The sequence below is a fragment of the Ursus americanus genome, chromosome 36 (genome assembly GCF_024610735.1).
Source record: "Ursus americanus isolate L20-20 chromosome 36, mUrsAme1.1.p, whole genome shotgun sequence".
NCBI classification, from domain to species: domain Eukaryota; kingdom Metazoa; phylum Chordata; class Mammalia; order Carnivora; family Ursidae; genus Ursus; species Ursus americanus.
The window spans coordinates 17,709,058-17,728,126 of record NC_142162.1 but is presented as its reverse complement, the minus strand read 5'-3'; the positions used below and the strand labels follow the sequence as shown (position 1 = coordinate 17,728,126).

The 19,069-nt window shown below is 36.5% G+C and overlaps 1 protein-coding gene across 1 annotated transcript in view; it reads right to left on the bottom strand.

The window, feature by feature from the left end:
- KATNBL1 (katanin regulatory subunit B1 like 1) overlaps positions 1-19,069 on the bottom strand; it is a 45,249-nt gene that overhangs the window by 9,504 nt on the left and 16,676 nt on the right. Inside the window, exons 2-9 of the mRNA XM_045815741.2 lie at positions 9,578-9,708; positions 8,608-8,648; positions 6,943-7,222; positions 2,574-2,692; positions 1,619-1,669; positions 1,440-1,529; positions 1,000-1,089; positions 102-195 (exon numbers count right to left, since the gene is read on the bottom strand). Of these exons, the coding sequence (XP_045671697.2) occupies positions 102-195; positions 1,000-1,089; positions 1,440-1,529; positions 1,619-1,669; positions 2,574-2,692; positions 6,943-7,222; positions 8,608-8,648; positions 9,578-9,694 (882 nt within the window). The 5' untranslated portion in view covers positions 9,695-9,708. The remainder of the gene's footprint in view (positions 1-101; positions 196-999; positions 1,090-1,439; positions 1,530-1,618; positions 1,670-2,573; positions 2,693-6,942; positions 7,223-8,607; positions 8,649-9,577; positions 9,709-19,069) is intronic.

Genomic DNA, 19,069 nt, shown 5'->3' with positions numbered 1-19,069 from the left:
CTTCATTTATAAATGCATAATACTAATATATTATTTCTAATATTTAATTAAGTTTAAATAGAGATTTTAAGCTTAAGTTTTTAAGCTTCAGTGTAGATTACCTTGGCTATATTACCAGTATATCCTGGAACCAAAGTAAGATGGTTTTCCTGTTCCCATAAGCCACTTAATTGTTGTTTTAAAATCTGAATATTTCTATGAGAAAAGAAGAAAGAACGCAAATATAAGAATATGGACTTAGTAAATACACTTAACACAGTTTTTAAATTTTTTAAGTATTTATCAGGAGAAATTGTACCACTGGAAATCAAGCAACTCTTTAAAATAATACTTGCCAACTATGGAAGTTAAAGATTACTTATTTGTTAAAGCAGGAAAGAAAACTAGGCATTTGGAGCATTTGGACAACCTGGTCTTAGCTATGAAGTAGGAAATTTTTGAGAGCCTAGAGAGAAAATCTTTAGGAAGACTTGGGAGATATTTTTTTGCAGCTTCATGATAATCTGGTTCATCTGGTAGAATACTCACACATTTTTACATCAAGGTAATATTCAAATTATGATGATTATAGTACAGTTTTTAGAGTTATAACCATCCACATTGGATTCTCAGGTTAATGTCTAGGTAATCAAAAGACCTATAGGATGCAGGATGCTTCCATCCCTATGCCTCAATATTTAACCCACCAAAAGCCATCTCTTTTCTTTCTCCCTTATTCATTATAAGAGGTCTGAGGGTTAAATCACTATTGTGCTTTTTCCTTCTAAAATGAAGTGTAAGGTTCTGCCAGGGAGGGGGCAGTTACTGGGCTCTGGAATTCAACTTCCATGTGTAATTTCACATGTGAACACTATTCCAATTTAATATTTCTCTGAAAATGAAGAAAATACATTATTATTTAATGATGATCATGGAATAGAATTATCACCTAGTTTAATCAAACTGCTTTTCTGAAAAAAATTTTTATTAGACTGAGTTTATTTTTAAAGATATACTCACCCATCATTTATAATTTCTGTTGTGGATGATAGTTCTGACCACCACCTTTTTATGACTGCTTGAAGCCAGTTTAAACCAACTATTATATATCTGAAATGACATTTTGTTACAGAATTCAAGTGTTTTCACTCAACAAGCCTTTACAAAAAAAGATACATACTCTGCCCCCACCTCAAAAAGCACATACACACACTGATCTTTCCCCTTTAAAAATTTTATTTCACTACTTTCAAAAGCTATATTTTATGTAAGTTGTTTATAGATGCTTTTGTAATTATTCTTTAATCATTTCGTATTCTTTTCTTAATTGGGCTACAAGCTCCTTGAAAACAGAAACCATGCATGTCTCATGGAACTCAGTCTACCACTACGCACTCACAAGAAACAAAACCAAGGATGTTGAAAGAGAAAAATGAATTGAGAGTCACATTAGCACTTACTCTTCAAATTTGCTTTTAAGTAGGGACTTTACTAGAGGCAACAAATCTACACAGCAGCCAAGTGAGATGTACTGTTTTTCTTCCTGTAAACTAAAATAAATACAAAGTTGTAAAAATATGAACAGTCATTTGTCCTCCTTCAAACTTACTTTTTTTCTGAAACATATTCTTTTTTTTACCTATTGGTGAGCACAGGAAGGCAATCCACAACAACTCCAAGGTCTTCTATCCTGTGGGTACAAAACGGTTTGGAGAGCTGATTTTCTTATTTATAACCTTCACACTGCTTTTGAGAAATTTACTCATTCAGCAAATAATCTGAGTCTCTAGGATGAGCCAGGTGCTGGGGATGCAACACTAAACAGGAGATAGCACTTGTATTTCAGAGTGTGTGTGGGGGGATGGGGTGTGGAAGGAGGCAGACAGATAACAAGCAAAATATATACAGCAAGTTGATGGTAGCAAGTGGTACGGAAAAAATAAAATAGGAGAGACAGGGAGTGAAGAAATATGTATTTTTAAATAAGGTGGAAAGGGAAGGCCTCATTAAGATAATATTGGAGAAGTGGGGTGTCTGGTTGGCTCAGATGGTTAAGCACCCAACTTTTGATTTTGGCTCAGGTCATGATTTCAGGAATGTGAGATCTAGCCCCATGTGGGGCTCTGAGCACAAAGCCTGCTCAAAAAATCTCTCTCTACCTCTCTGCCCACCTGTTACCACCCCCACCTTTCCCCCCCATCCCACGCTCCCCGCCTGCCCCCACTCTGGGGTGGGGGGGGGCGGAGATAATGTTTGAGAAGAGTCTTGAATATACTGAGGAAAGCCATGCTTAAAATTTTGACTCAAAGGGGATTTTTAAAAGGTTACTTTCCCCATACTGGTATCTCCTAGTTTTATACATAAGAATCTTAAAGAAGGTAATAGCTTTGTTCAATATGATGAAACAGATGATTTTCTGTATTTTGGTTACTCTTAGACTGGTGATAAATGTAATTTAAACTATATTGTTGCTACTGAAGCTAAAGTCAAGAAGTTTACAATTTTAGCCAGTATAACATAAAAAAGAAGAGGCAAATCAAGATAAAACATGGAAATTACTTTAATTGAATAAAAGCATAAAAGGCCACACTTACCTCACCAAATAAGCTACAAGTTCACTTATACTTCTCTTTCTCCAGAATGTTAAAGCTACATTCAATCTTAAATTCCTGCTGAACAAAACCTGTGCCATTGTTTCATGGTCCTGAGAAACCTGAAAGGCAGTAATCTAATTTGTTAAAAAGCACACTGAAGAAGCGCCTGGGTGGCTCAGTCAGCCATTAAGCGTCTGCCTTCGGCTCAGGGCGTGATCCCGGAGTCCTGGGATCGAGCCCCGCATCGGGCTCCCTGTTCTGCTGGGAACCTGCTTCTCCCTCTCCCACTCCCCCTGCTTGTGTTCCCTCTCTCGCTGGCTGCCTCTCTGTCAAATAAATAAATAAAATCTTAAAAAAAAAAAAAGCACACTGAAACATGACATGAAACCATTTTTTTCCAATTAAATTATTCTGGTAGACATATTTTAAAATTATGCAGAGGTGACTCCTTTCACTGACCCCACAAAAGGAATGTTGCAGTTGAACATAGTAAACAAATGATCTGAATAAATTTAGACTTGTTTCTTTTTTATCAATACTTTTTATTTGCTACCATTTTCTTTTTAAATCTCAATAATTTGTAAAATAAATTATTTTTAACTCACCTACAAATTTAGGATTTAATTTATTATGTGGATTAAAGGAAAAGGTAAATATATGCAGGCTTGTCATTATCAACTGAATAACACGAGAAAGGAATCAAAAAATTCAGTTCCATAACCAGTATTTAAATTCATTCACTCATTTTTTTTAATAAAGGGAATATGTTCCTATTGAAACACTTCCCAGAAGTAATTACAGTTAATAGACTGGCATATATCTTTCCAAACCATTTTCTAGACATACAAATTAGATAGATATAAAATTAAAATATTAATATCTGTATTTTTGAAAACCTTGTTTTTCACTTATATATTATAAGGATTTTAATGTCAAAACATAGATCAACCTCATTTTCAAAAAACAATTATATTGTCTCCAGTTGTTATATACCATAATTTATTTAGATTGATTCTGATTTTTCCCTATTAAAACTACGCATCAGTGGAGATCCTTATGTATGCAAATATGTACACTTGTACAAATATTTCGGTAAGATTAATTTTAGAACCACTAGAACAACTAGATCCATTTTTTTAAACAACAGATTAAGATATAATTCACATACCATAAAACTTAACCACTTAAAATGTACAATTTGGTAGTTTTTAGTATATCTGTGGATTGTACAACCATCACCACAATCAATTTTAAAATCAGTATTTTCATCATCCCTAAGAGAAACCCTAAACTCCATTCTCCTTTCTTTCCAGCCCCTGGCAACCATTAATCTATTTTTTGCCTCTGTGACTTTACCTAGTCTAGGCAGTTCATATAAATTGAATTATACAATATGTGGCCTTTTTTATGTGGCTTCTTTCACACAGCATAATGTTTTCAAGGTTTATACATAGTGTAGCATATACTGGTACTTAACTCCTTTATAATGGTCAAATGATATTCCACCGTATGAATATATGACATTTTATTTATCCATACATCGGGTGAAGGACATTTGGAATGTTTCCACTTTGGGCTATTATGAACGTTATGAACATCTGTTTGTAAGTGTTTGTGTGGACATATATTTACAATTCTCTTGGGTATACACCTAGGCATAAAACTGTTGGGTCAAAAGGTTATTTGTATTTGAACTTGGACAAAATAATGTTACCACGTTTAGATTAAGGTTTTAGAGCAGGCACTAGTGAGTCAGTAAAAAAGGTTTGAAATAAGGAAAGATCAGAGGTTCCTGGGTGGCACAGTTGGTTAAACAACCAACTCTTGGTTTTGGCTCAGGTTTGATCTCAGGGTTGTGAGATCAAACCCTGCATTGGGCTCTGTGCTCAACTCAGTTTGCTTAACTCTCTCTCCCTCTGCCCCTCCCCACTGCATGCACGAATGCGCACGAATGTGCACGCACGCGCGCGCGCTCTCTCTCAAAATAAATAAATCTTAAAAAAAATAACAAAAGATCAATAAACTTATTAAGTGTCATGTTAAGGAAGGTTTGTGCAAAGTACTCAAAATGAGAGCAAATTAAAAGGGGGACCTTGAAAAAAGGACTCACCACGGCACTAATTCAAATGCACAACGGAAGCTTTCTTTTCTTTTTTTTTTTTAAAGGTATTTGCACTCAGAATGTTCATTCCCTCAATTCAACTGATGAACCAACCTAGGTCCAAATCTAGGCCAGATTTCTGGGTTATATAGTCATATATTCTTTTCCTTCAGAGTATGTAGTTTCTTTGACTATGTGACTGGTGTTGGCCCCATCACTTCTATAACTGCATGAAAGCAGGAGCACTGTCTGTTTCTCCTCTGTTGATGTAACTCCTCAGAGTCTGCAGAATGCATGCACAGCTGGGAGCCTTCAAAGGTTATTTGTGAATGAATTAGCATGACAGCGATTCTCTTTAATACTAAGTTTGGTTACCATCCTATTCTCCAGGGTCCATGATAATTCACTATTAAGTCAAATTCTCCCTTTTTTTTTTTTTAAAGATTTTATTTATTTACTTGAGAGAGTATGAGCACAGGCATAAACACATGGAGAGACAGAAGGGGAGGGAGGGGGAAAAGGGAAAGAATCCCAAGCAGACTCCACCCTGAGCACAGAGCCCTACACAGAACTCATCTTAGGACCCTGAGATCATGACCTGAGTGGAAACAAAGAGTCAGAGGCTTAAGCGACTGAGCCACCCAGTGCCCCCCTGCTTCCTTTCTTCTCACAGATACTACGTGCACTTTCTTCACTTCTCCTGGAATTACTTTCTATTACTCCAGGATCTTATTTTTACAAATAGGAAGATATTCACTGGCAAATACAATCTTTTTTTGCATCATTTCATTATGGTTTTTACTTTTTAAACATTTAAATTTCCACCTTTCTTTCATCTTATTTACTTGTAATTATTACCCTAAACGTGATGCACATTTTCATTCACCTACACACTTACGACCATTTTAATTAAAAAAAACTTTTTTCTGGGGTGCCCGGGTGGCTCAGTTGATTGAGTGTTGGACTCTTGCTTTCCGCTCAGGTCATGATCTCAGTTTGTGCCATGGAGCCCTGTGTGGGGCTCCACACTCAGCCGGGAGTCCACTTAAGATTCTCTCTCCCTCTCTCTTTGCCCTTCCCCCAACTCGTGCATGTGCACTCTCTCTCAATAAATAAATCCTTAAAAAAATATTTTAGTTTGCATGCCACAGAAAATATTTTTCAAGCTGTCATGCCAGATAGAAATAATACTAAGTGTACTAAATCATAGTAAAAGAAATTGTTATGTATCCATCAAAAAATTGTAGAATTATTTAATTACGTGGAAAAATCCAAATTTATTAAACATAAAAATCAAGTAATCAAGCAACACGTACAATATGAAGAAAAAAGATATATCAAAAATTTAATACTGTTATTTCCAAATGTTGAGATTATGAATAATTTTTTCCTTTGGGTTCATTTTTTACAACATACACAAAAAACATGTTATTAATAATTATTAAACTTTACCTAACTATTCCTTCAAATGACCTTTTTTTTTTTTTTTTAAAGATTTTATTTATTTATCTGACAGAGACAGCCAGCGAGAGAGGGAACACAGGCAGGGGGAGTGGGAGAGGAAGAAGCAGGCTCCTAGCGGAGGAGCCTGATGTGGGGCTCGGTCCCATAACGCCGGGATCACACCCTGAGCCGAAGGCAGACGCTTAACAACTGTGCCACCCAGGCACCCCTCAAATGACCATTTTTAAAAAAAAACTTTTTTTGAGGTGTTATATCATAAAACTCTCCCATTGAAAGTATATAATATGATTTTTAATAAATTTACAGAATTATACAACCATCATTACAATCCAGTTTTAGAATATTTCTATTACCGCCCTCCCCCACCTCCCCACCCCCAAATTCCCTTGAGCCTGTTCAAACAACCAATTTTACCTGAGCTAGAATAGTAGCAAACCTCTGCAGGTTTGCCTGAACAAAGCCTTCAATGGCAATTCTGATAGCCAAGCAAAACGTTTGTTCCTGGATAACTGGCTTTGGTTGTCTATTTTTTAGGCAAGATGTCTTCTTCTCCTTTCCTTTAAATCTCTGCTGGCCAACTTGCCATTTTGAATATTTATAGCAGCTTGTCAACCATTGCATTCCATCTCAGATATCACTAACTTAGTGAAATGGAGTAACTACTGATTCAAATTTGGTTAATCTAGAAAACTGTCTCAGGGAGTTAGAATCACTCAAAGAGTCTGAATTCAACAGGCAGAATATGACAAAGAAAAAAGCGAATAGTATAATAGGAATAAAGTTAAGCTCATTTAAATGACTTACCTCAGAAAAAAACCCACTATATTTTGATGATGGGCTTTCTGTCTGTGAAGAACCAGAATCACTGGAGTTAACCAAATATGTTCCACTATCATGGCGTAATTTTTCAGGCAGGTGACCTGCACAAGCCAGTTCATTTTCTTTATTTGCCATGTCACAGCCCCCACTTCTAGGGGACTGTTTTTTTCTGTAAGAAGGATTTGGAAAAGGATGATACACTTTCTTTCTGCGATAGATCACCTTATGTAGTTTATCTGGGCTTTTCACAGCTTGTCCAACTGTTCTGTAAGAAGAATTGATTTGCTTAATAAGTGAAAAAGAACTACATGAAAACCTTCACAACTTTTTAAGAAGAAAGATTTAATAGGTCACATTTTGTAATCACAAATCACAAAATTAGAAGTAAACAGAATTTTAAAAACCTTAACTCTTAAATCAAAAAGGAAAATAAAAGGGAAAAAATTCCAAACCATCTGAAAAGCAATGAAAAGGATGATACTTCATACCAAATGAAACTGAAGAAGCATAACTAGATATTTATATTTGAGTTGGGCGAATTTGAATATGCATATATATTTTAAAGATTTTTTTAATTTATTCATTTGAGAGAGACAGAGGAAGCGAAAGCAAGAGCAGGGGGAGAGTTTGAGGAAGAAGGAGAAGCAGGCTCCCCACTGAGCAGGGTGCCCAGTCCAGAGCTTGATCCCAGGATCCTGGGATCATGCCTGAGCCGAAGACAGATGCTTAAAAGACTGAGTCACCAGGCGCCCTAAGAATACTTACTTTGATTAAACTTAAGTATATTTAATTTGTTTAAGTAAGATAAAACACAATAGAGCAAATCTCACAGTTTTATATGGTGAGTCTCAAACATTTTGGCCTCAGGATACCTTGCAACTCTTAAAAATTATTGAGGTTTGAAAAGAATTTTTTTATGTGGGCAGTATCTACTGATATTTACTGTATCAGACACTGAAACTGAGAAAACTTACTGATTCGTTTAAGAAATAATAAGCTTATTACATATTAACAGAATATTTTACCAAAAAAATCCCCAAACTAACCCATTTTCCAAAACGAAATATAGTGGTAAGAATGGCACTGTTCTTTACATTTGTGCAAAATCTCTAATATTTAGTTAAAACAGCTAGATTCTCATATCTGTTTCTGCATTCAATCTACCATGGTATCAAATATCATGTAGCCCCTGGAAAATTCTATTTGTAAGAGTGAAAATGAAGAAGGTGAATTAATGTTATTGTTACGAATATAGTCTTGACCTCATAAACTAACTAATTGGGGTTCCAGGGACCCCCATTGTCCTCAGAAGCATTTTGAGAACCAGTAGTTTAGTAGAAAGTGCTTTCAGGGTTCAAAAGATCTGGGAATGAATTCCACTTTTACCACTTTCTGGCTGTATGACCCTGAACAAATCACAAATCGTTAGTTTTTCTCATCAACTGGTAGGGGCAATGATACCTTTCTAGTAGGACTGTTGTAAGGATTAGAGATAATACTGATGTGTCTTCCACAGTGACTGGCACAAAAGAGCTACCTGACAATAAGTTACTTATTATAATAAAAGAGAAGACTTTTTTTTCCCTTCTTTTTCATTCTTACCTAGCTTTCAATATTTCTGTTTCCCACAAACTTTAAAGAAGCTCTTACCTATTTATGTAAGCAGCCAACTGTTTTGGAGATTTCTTAACCTGAAAAAGAAAAGTAGATAGTTAACAGCATATTTAAGTTCTTCTGTGAAGCTGTGTAAATTCTGCAATTGATATCAACAAATCTGAAATTCCACAGTTAAGGTTTTCAGATTAAATCTGCAGTTTCAGTCTGTAGTTACAACAACACTGTGTGTAGGTATATTTGACAGAGCAACATATCTATTTCCCTATTTTCCATGCCACTAGTCATATATTTTACTTACATGGTACTTAATAAGTGCGTTGACTTTTAATATTGTTTAAAGGAAATTATATCAGCATGAATGAGCCCTGCAATGGTGGAAAAAAAAGCACCTCCGAGACTCCTCTTTAGAATCAAACTGTAATATTCACATGATATCATATCAAAACAGCATACTGTCCATAAAGTTTTTAGAGCTTTTGGAATATAAACAGTTTTCAATATTTCATTAATTCCACTTAATTCTGGGAGATTAAGCAAATTATCATCTTCCTATTGTTTAAATGATTTAACCAAAACTATCCACAGACTTATCAGTTTAAACAATCTGTGATGTACTGAATGACCATGTCTCCTCAAAATTCATGTTGAAATCCTAATGCCCAAAATGAATGATATTAGAAGGTGGGGACTCTGGGAGGTGATTAGGTCATGAGGGTGGTACCCTCATGAATGGGATTACTGCCCTTATAAAAGAGACCCCAGGGAGCTCTTTTGCCCCTTCTACCATGTGAGGACACAGCAGAGAAGATAGCCAACTATGAGCCAGGAAAGAGGCTCTAACCAGACACCAAACTGGCCAGTGCCTTTATCTCGCTCAGGCTTCTGCCCAGCCTCCAGAACTGTGGGAAATAAATTTCCGTTGTTTAGAAGTCACCCAGTCTACGATAGTAGCAAGAAAAGATTAAGATACTGTCTTACCCACTACCTAGAACCATGCACTTACCTCCTTCATGTTCTTATTAGTAAAATTAGAGATCCTTTTTCTAGGAAGATCAGTGGAATGATCCTCAATGTTATTACAAAAGGCTCGTTTTTTAACATTGTGGGCTTCAGATGCCATAATCTCTTAAATACCTAAACAATAAAACAAAAATAATGGAAAATAAAAAAAGCAAAAGAGCCTGATCATTAACAGACATATAAAAATACAACACTATGTAAAAGAGGTTTATGAGTAAAGCAGAGGACACAGTTCTAATTTATACACTTTTTAAAACCTTAAACAGAGGAAACACAAGGCAGGGCATTCCAGGAAATTAAATTAGACTCCTATTTGAAGCCAGTTAACAATAATATGGCATATATTTTTTGCCAATGCAACATGTCAATGTCCCCATTTTCTATATCACTAGCCATATATTAAATTTAAATTTACAGGTTATGAAATCAGGTCTATACAGTAAGTATCAATGACATCCAAATGTATAGAAGCCTAGTTTTTGAATCAAATCACTGGGTCAAATACAACTACAAGCAGCAGAGGAACAAAACTCAAACTATATATTATCTGACTTGTTTTATGCCTAACCCTTAAATTTTTCTTTTTTTTTTTTTTAAAGATTTTATTTATTTATTTGACAGAGAGACAGTCAGTGAGAGAGAGAACACAAGCAGGGGGAGTGGGAGAGGAAGAAGCAGGCTCCTAGCGGAGAAGCCTAATGTGGGACTTGATCCCAGAACGCTGGGATCACGCCCTGAGCAGAAGGCAGACGCTTAACGACTGCGCCACCCAGGCGCCCCAGCAATTATATTTTTAAGAAGCTCCACAGCATTTCTGATGCACACTCTTAGAAGAAAATCCGCTTTAGAGAATTTTCCAAAAATATGCACAAACACATGAAAATTTGCAAATAATTTCAGGGTATTCTAAGATTTCCTGCCATTAATCCATGGACATCCCTTCCCGCTGCACCCCCAGATTAAAAAATCTTTAGGAAGAGACTTTTTTAAAAAATAAATAATTACAGTAATACAATAAACACTGCAACAGAGGGGCAGTCATGTGAGTCAGCAAAGCTTCACTGAGCAGAGACTTAAAGGACAAATAGCACATTGAAAAAATAGCATGTGCAGAACTGAAAGGCATGAAGCAACATGGTTTGTTTGGCAATCTCTTAAGAAGATGCATGTGACTGGAGCTTAGGCTGGAGGTGCGTTGTAGCAGAGAAAAAATGAGGCTGGAAAGATAGAAGCTGGATCATAAAGGATTGTTTGCACAAGGTAAGCTTTTCTTTTTTAAAGAAAGGGGGACTTTTATTATTAAAGATAATGGACTAAACATAAGCAATTACTCCTACTCTTCCCTGAAGCCCCATTACAATGATAGTAAAAGGTTTTTAAAGGCATAAAATCCATAAGGACAAAGAAGAAAAGATGAGCTGATGGCAGTAACATTTTGGAAACTGAAGAGCGTGATAAATGACAGCAGATCTGAGAAAGCCAAATCTTAAATCGGCAATGAGGAAAGGTAAAAAGCAGAATCCCCAAAAGGTTCAGGACTTTGCGACCTTGAGGACCTCAAGAAGTGGGGATAAATGCAGGCTTAAGAATAAGTAAGGAGAATGAGGGCACCTGGGGGCTCAGTCGGTTAAGTGGCTGGGATCAAGCCCACATCACGCTCTCTATCCAGCAGGGAGTCTACTTCTCCCTCTGCCTCTCCCTCTCCCCCCACCCTTGTTCATGCGTGTGCACTCTCTCTCTCAAATAAATAAATCTTTAAAAAAAAAAAAAAGAATGAGAAAGACTGAACGTCCATTTAAGACACAATTAGTCCCTAGATCCCTTTCCCCATTCCAATAAAAGTTTTATTGTATGGAAAATTTTAAAAAGAGTCCTTGGGATAGGAAACACCAGGCACAAATGAAGGAGAGGAGTATATTCTAACAGGGGATCAAGTGAAAGTTGAGATCTAAACTTCTTTCTACCATTTGCCTCATGGAAGCTTGCGGCCAGCCTTGTACACTCCAGGAAGAGTATAGAAGATCCTCCTTTGGGAACTCTGATCAGTCCCAGAGGAAAACACACATACATTCACTCTCTCTCTCTCTCTCTCTCTCTCTCACACACACACACACACACACACACACCTAAAAATATTGACATCAGTGATGGTCAAAGCCTCCAAAGAACTGCTTTCCATCTTGATTATGGTGGTAGTTACCTGTCAAACTAATGTAACTATGCACAAAAACGGGTGAATTTTTATCATATGTAAATTATATCTCAATAAACTTGACTTTCAGAAATCCTTGAGAGATAAGAACAAATTGTATATATGAAACACAAATGAGACAAACACACACACACACACACACAAAGCAACAAAGATTTGGAAATTAAAAATAGGATATAATAAGAGAGCAAAAAAAAAAAAAATCAGTAGAAAGCTGGAAGAGAAACTTGAGGGTATCTCCTGAAATACAGAAGAAAAAAAAATAGGTAAGATTGGCTTAGAGGAACCAATATCCAAATAAATGGAATTTCAAATGAGTACAGAGAAAACAAAGAAGAAATCAAAGAAATAACTGCAAACTGTACAGGACTGAAGGACATGAATTTCCACACTGAAAAAAGGACAATGAGGGTGGACACCTGGATAGCTCAGGTCATGATCCCAGGGTTCTGAGATCCAGCCTCACATCAGGCTCCTTGCTCACGGGGAGCCTGCTTCTCCCTCTCCTCCCTGCTCTTTCTCTCTCTCTTGTTAGCTCTCTTTCTCTCAAATAAATAAACAAAATCTTAAAAAAAAAAATTTGAAAGGGCACAATGAGGGTCAGCATTGTGGATGAAAATAGACCGACAAGGCACATAATTGTCAGATTTCAGAACCAGAGAATCTGAAAACATATGAAACAAACAAACAATATCTCCTCCCAATGACTGATGGAACAAATAGACAAATTCAACAAGGCTATAAGACAATACCATCAACCAACAGGATAAAATCAACAGTGATAGAAAACTGCAACCAACAACAGAACACGGACGTGCCATGATAGTGATGCAAGTTAAAACCACAATGACGTACTATTTCACAACCACTAGAATGACTATAATAAAAATGACATATAGTAACAAATGCTGAGAAGGATGTGGAGAAACTGGAACCCTCATACATTACCGTACAGATGTAAAATGGCATAGTGACTCTGGAAAACAGTTTGGCAGTTTCTTGAAATGTTAAATATGGATTTACCATATGACCCAGAAATTCCACCCCCACATATTTACTCATGAGAAATGAAAGTTCATGTAGACACAAAGACTTGTATGCAAATGGTGATAAAAACATTTTCCAGAAGAGCCAAAAAGTAGAAACAACCCCAATGTCTATCAGTTGGTGAATGGAAAAACAAAATGTGATATATCTGCTGGGAATACTACTCAACAACAAAAATGAACAAAATATTAATACATGCAACCATACGTATGGACATCACACTAGGTGAAAGAAGCCAAACACAAAAGACAAGATATTATGTTATTTCAGTTATACGAAATGTCCATGAAAGTAAAGAGCATAGAGGGGCTCCTGGGTGGCTTAGTTGGTTAAGCCTCTGACTTCAGCTCAGGTCATGATCTTGGGGTCCTGGGATTGACCCCAAGTCAGGCTCTCCATTCAGGGAATCTGCTTGTCTCTCTCCCTCTGCCCCTTCCCCTGCTCTCTCTCTCAAATAAATAAATAAAATCTTAAAAAGAAAAAAAAGTTGGGGCGCCTGGGTGGCATAGCGGTTAAGCGTCTGCCTTCAGCTCAGGGCGTGATCCCGGCGTTGTGGGATCGAGCCCCACATCAGGCTCCTCTGCTATGAGTCTGCTTCTTTCTCTCCCACTCCCCCTGCTTGTGTTCCCTCTCTCGCTGGCTGTCTCTATCTCTGTCAAATAAATAAATAAAATCTTTAAAAAAAAAAAAAAAGTAAAGAGCATAGAGACCTAGGGCTGAGGTGGGAGTGAGAATAATTCCAAATGGACACAAGGCTTCTCTGGGGGTGATGGTGGTGATGGAATGTTCTAAAATTAGATTGTGGTTGATGATTGTACAATTCTGTATATTTTTAAAATCAGTAAACTGTACATTTAAAAAAAGTGAATTTTATGGTATGTAAATTATACTTCAATAAAGCTTTAAAAAAGTAAATTATCAAAATTGTAATTGGTAAAGTCTCATTACAAAGGATTTTTACACTACAAACTCCAATTTGCTTTATTTCTTATACATCTGGTAGCACCCTTCTTAGGCAGTAAGATAATCCTTTCCCCTCCAGAGCATCTGACAGTGGTACTAAAATAGTTTAAAGCAACTGTTGAAGCCTGTAGGTGCTTCCACAGTGCTGTTTGATAATATACAAAAAGAATAAACTGAAATGGGATAAAGAGCGGTTGAAGACAATGATTATAGAAACTAGAAAGGATAATCTTTTAATGCAAAAAGAATAAAAGGAAACAATGCCTAAAGAGAATAAAAGCAAGGGCTGGGAGATACTGAGAAAAGATCAAAATACTAACTTTACCTATAATTGTTCTGAACGTTGACTATAACACGTATTTTCTCTTAAAGATAAGACAAAAAAAAAAGATAACAGTGATTGCTTATGGATATTTTCTTGAGAAGGTAGGAAAACACTGGCACATAGAAGGAGCTGGAGGGTTGAATTCCCTTTATACAGAAGCTTTCTCTTATCGGAAAGATGAAAAGGGTTCTATTCATATAATCTACTACAATGGCTGCCAAATGAAGAGATTAAACAGCTCTAAGTGTTCACATACTCCCTATCTACTCAAAACAATGAGAAAAACTAATCATACAGGAATGAAACACATCTGGACTTTTGTCTCTAGTAACTTGTTAAGCGTAAGATCAAATTAATTTAAACTTTCTTTTCATATTAATATACTATAGTACATCAATTATTTACATTGTATTTAACTCTGCAATTTCACTAGGCAATTTCATTCCTCTTTTTAAAAGGCAAAGCATGGTTGTGCACTAAGAATTATAATAATTAATATTCCTGGTATCAAGTACTCTCCAATTACCACCACAGACTCTCTCAAAGGGCTTGAATGGTATTCCCCAAGAGTCTTGAGGTTGAAAACTGTACATAACCATTATTATATAATAATAAAATACATAAATAAGAAAGAGGTTTTAGAATTTAAGGCTTTAGCTTAACATTTTTTTAGCCCAGGAGATCAAGTAACTTGCCCAAAGATACTAGGCTAGTTAGCGGCAGAGTGTAGGGCATAGAATCCATGGATTCTACCACAACTTTGTTTTCATTAATTGAATGCAACTCATTCATAACCACAGTAGAGTCAACTTTCAATCCAGAATAGCTGAATAAGATGAGAGTACTAATTCTTCTGAGGAGACGACAGGAGAGACAAATGGACATAAACTATAAGGGAGTCCTACCTCCTATCCTTCCCTTACCCTATAAGGGTAACCTTTTCTTCTCTCTTCTAAGTCCCACTAGTGGATTTTTAAGTTTTAAAGACAGACAAATCACAGGTTTCCCACATAAGGAAGCTGCCACACAAAAAAAATGAATGGGAAAGATGAACATGGGCTTTTTCCTTCAAGTTGAGGTTTTTCTGGTATAATCTTCAGAGCCTGTGGATATGGATTCCCTTCACCTAAATTCAGGTACTAGACACTTAATAACTGCTTTGGTATCTGCAGCACTTATTTAAACGTTTAACAGTGAAATCTGGATCAGGTTAAAAAACAAGGTGATAAAAAAGGGAATTGAGAATGCTAAGGTTGATCCAAATGGGATCAGTGCTTACAATGAAATATTAAAAACACTATTTTCAAAGAATGTTTTGTGAGTGGAAGTTTCAAAAAATAATAGCATTATAAAGAGGTTAAAAAATAAATGGTTATTTAAAAGCTATCTGAACTATATGTGTGTGTATGCGTGTGTGTGCATATAAATTATCAATGCATATTCAGAACAGCTGTATCAAAATATTAACATAAATTATTTAATGCTAGTGGAATTACAGGTGATTTTTTCCTTTCATTTATAGGTTTCTCTATTTTCATAATCTGAATAAATACTTTAAAACTTAATGAGGTCACTGTCTTATAAAAAGCGGTTTAATTATACAACTCCCTTATAGTAAAAAAGTGAAAAAGGTGTAACATTTCATAGGAAGGCTCTATTTAACCTTTTCTAAAATCAGGACAGCTAATTTTCTCAGTTGTTGCTTTCTCACCTCATTTGGGACTTAGTTTCCCTCCACACACACTTCTATATCTTCGATTTCTTTTTTTCTTTTTCTTTCTTTCTTTCTTTTTTTTTTTTGGTTATCTCTTCAATTTCTCCCTTTGAACTGATTCCTCTCCTTCTGCTTTCAAACATGCTCAGGTTTCCTCTATCAACTCCTATACTCTTTCTCTACTTCTCTTTCCTGCCAAACTTCTACAATGAGTGTTTTTTAGTTTCCATTTTCTCTTTAACCCTTTATGACCTTGATTTTATTTTGTCCTCTCTTCTGAAAAAAATTCCATCTTCCAGGTCACTTGAAGCTTATATAACATTGACGATGCTCACATCAAGGTCAGCCAAGCCACCTGTAAAAACTCTGCTCATTCTTCATCACCATTTAGCTTTTTCATCATTTCACTGCACCCCAGCGTGCTCGCCTGCACGCGTGCACGTATCTATTCACAGAACATAGAACTACAGTATTTTGAGTCTCCTTGTTCCCTTACTCCCTTTCGGTACCTTTTCCTTCAACAACTCTTATCTCTACACTAAAATTGGAAAAACATGCTTTCAAGGCTTCAGCTATTTCAGTCGCTCTAACTTCTATGTATTTGGCCTGCCGATCCGGCATTGGTCGTCCAAGTCAACACATCTAAAACAAACTTCTTTCAATGTCTTCCAATGTCAAACCAACTAATGGCTCTTCCTAGCTACCACATTTTAAATTGCTGGTATCAAACTTCTCTCAACTGAAAACCTACGAGTTATTTTGACTTCTCTCACCTTCCTTCCAATTGATCACTAAATCGTCTTGAATCTTTCTTCAAAATATTTCAAAGATCCGTTCTGACCTTTTTTCCCCTCTTCACGGAATTATGCTGGGTCAGTAGGCATAACCCAGGTTGGTCCCAAGCAAATTGGGATATACGGCCACCCCACCTCGATTAAAAGATTTACCTTCCTAGACAGATTTTTTGTATTTTTTTCTATAAAAATTACCAAATACTCAGCAATAAAAAGGAAGGAGTTACCAATACACATGACAACATGAATATGTCTCAATCTCATTATATGCTAAATGAGAAATGAGACTCCCAATGCTATGTACTATACAACTTCATTTTTATGACACTCTAGAAAAGGCAAAATTATAGGGAAAGAAAAACAGCAATGGTTGCCAGAGTCTCGAGGAAGGAGAAGCTGATCATAAAGGGCCCAGAGGGAACTTTTCATAGTGAGGGACATGTTCTATTTCTTGATTGCGGTAGTGAGTATACACACACAACTCTGTGTATGTCAAAACTCATGTCAGTGATGCCTCAATAACCTAACTTTAAAAAATTGGGGTGCAGAGCACACATCATTCATGGCTTTTCATTAGGCTCCTTGGACACTCAACACTCACTTGACAGAAGTGAGAAATATGGTTCCACTGGGCCCACATCCATTCTTTTTCTTCAGGAATTGGTCCAGATTTTAGTGCCAGAGGTTCCAGAAACATTCCTCAAAGCATCTGAAATATATGTATCTGTTCTGAGCTGTGATCACTAAGGCCCACCCTTTTGGTTCTATGTTCTACTCATCTATGTGGGCTGTCTGGCCCCGAGGACGGGAAATGCCCTCAGTGCCCTCTGTGTGTAATGATGAGGGGTGAGTGCTCTCACTTGCAGGCTAGTGGGAGTTAAAATCTTAACTTGCAAAGCCTTCTCCTGCCTCTCCCAGGCGCTCTGGAAAGCTTTTTGCTCACTATGCAGTAGGTATCAAAATTCATTACCTGGGTGAAAAATTAAAGACTCATCCAACCTTAACGTCTAGTGTAGCTAAAAGATTAGGTCAAATAGTCCCATGTTCAAATCCCCAGCTTTCCTTCTTAACTAGCTATGTGACCTTGGAAACAGCTGAGCCTCATTTTCCTCACCTACAAAAGTGAAAATGTTTGTGTATTTACCCTGCCTCCAAAAGTAAAAGAAAACCTGCAGACAGTAAAATAGGGGTTGTTGTTGTTGTTGTTGTTGTTGTTGTTGTTGTTGTTTTTAATAAAGGAAGAACTAGGACAAAGAGAATGGGGGGTAAATAAGTTAATAACCTATCAAAACTGAAGAAGAGAATATTTTAACTGATTAAAGAGATTTCATAGCACTAGGCAAATTTTGGGGAGAGAAAGAGAACTAACACTGGAAGTTCACAGAAGGATCAAGAGTGTCAGTGTATGAGAAGATGGCAAAGAAATTTTTTTTTTTACAATTTTATTTATTTGTCAGAGAAAGAGAGAGAGCATGAGCACAAGCAGGAAGAGCGGCAGGCAGAGGGAGAAGCAGGCTCTCCGTTGAGCAAGGAGCCTGACGCGGGACTCAATCCCAGGACCCTGGGATCATGACCTGAGCCGAAGGCAGGCCCTTAACCACCTGAGCCTCCAGACGTCCCAGAAGATGGCAAAGATTTAAGAAATGAACCACATTAACACTTTCACAAAAAGAAACAGGGAAAAGGGTAAAAACTCACTGTAAGCATCCTTAATCAGAGAAAGCATACTTTATGATAATAAGTCTCATTTCTTTTGCTATTAATACTTCCTGCCTTTCCTGATGTTTCTTTTTTTTTTTTTTTTTTTGGAAACTAAATGTTTCTTCTTTTATGGAAACAGAACCGTACCTTTCCATTCTATCACAGCCTCTCTGACCATGACTGAGTTCAAATCTTCCTCTCTGAATCATTTGATTCCTGTCTTCATTGATCTCTTCCTTCACATTTTTTATGGTACTTAGTAAATTAACATCACATAGATTAGGACTTCAACAACAAATAACTGAGGGCCTAAATGACAACATGACTGAGCACTGACTGATCCCCGTATGTCTCCTTCTGCCAATTAGACTGCAAAACTTTTCATGAGCAGACCTTTAGATACACCTTTAGATACACACCTTTAGATACACAATCTAAAAGGTAATTCAACAACTCTTAATTTAAATATATATAAAGACACAAAAATATAAACATATATAGTGTATATCCTCCAGTGAGCAACTGCGTATCATCACAAAGTACTATGATTTTCAAGTTCATTTTTTAAATGATTAAAGGAAAGGAAGCACATGTATTCAACATGCATTTACTGAGCAACTACTGTGTATCAAGAGACTAATCAGAAGTACATGTCTTATTTCTCAAGAAGCTCGTGGCCTGGGGGGAAGAATGACAAGAAGTAAGAAAGTCAATAACTA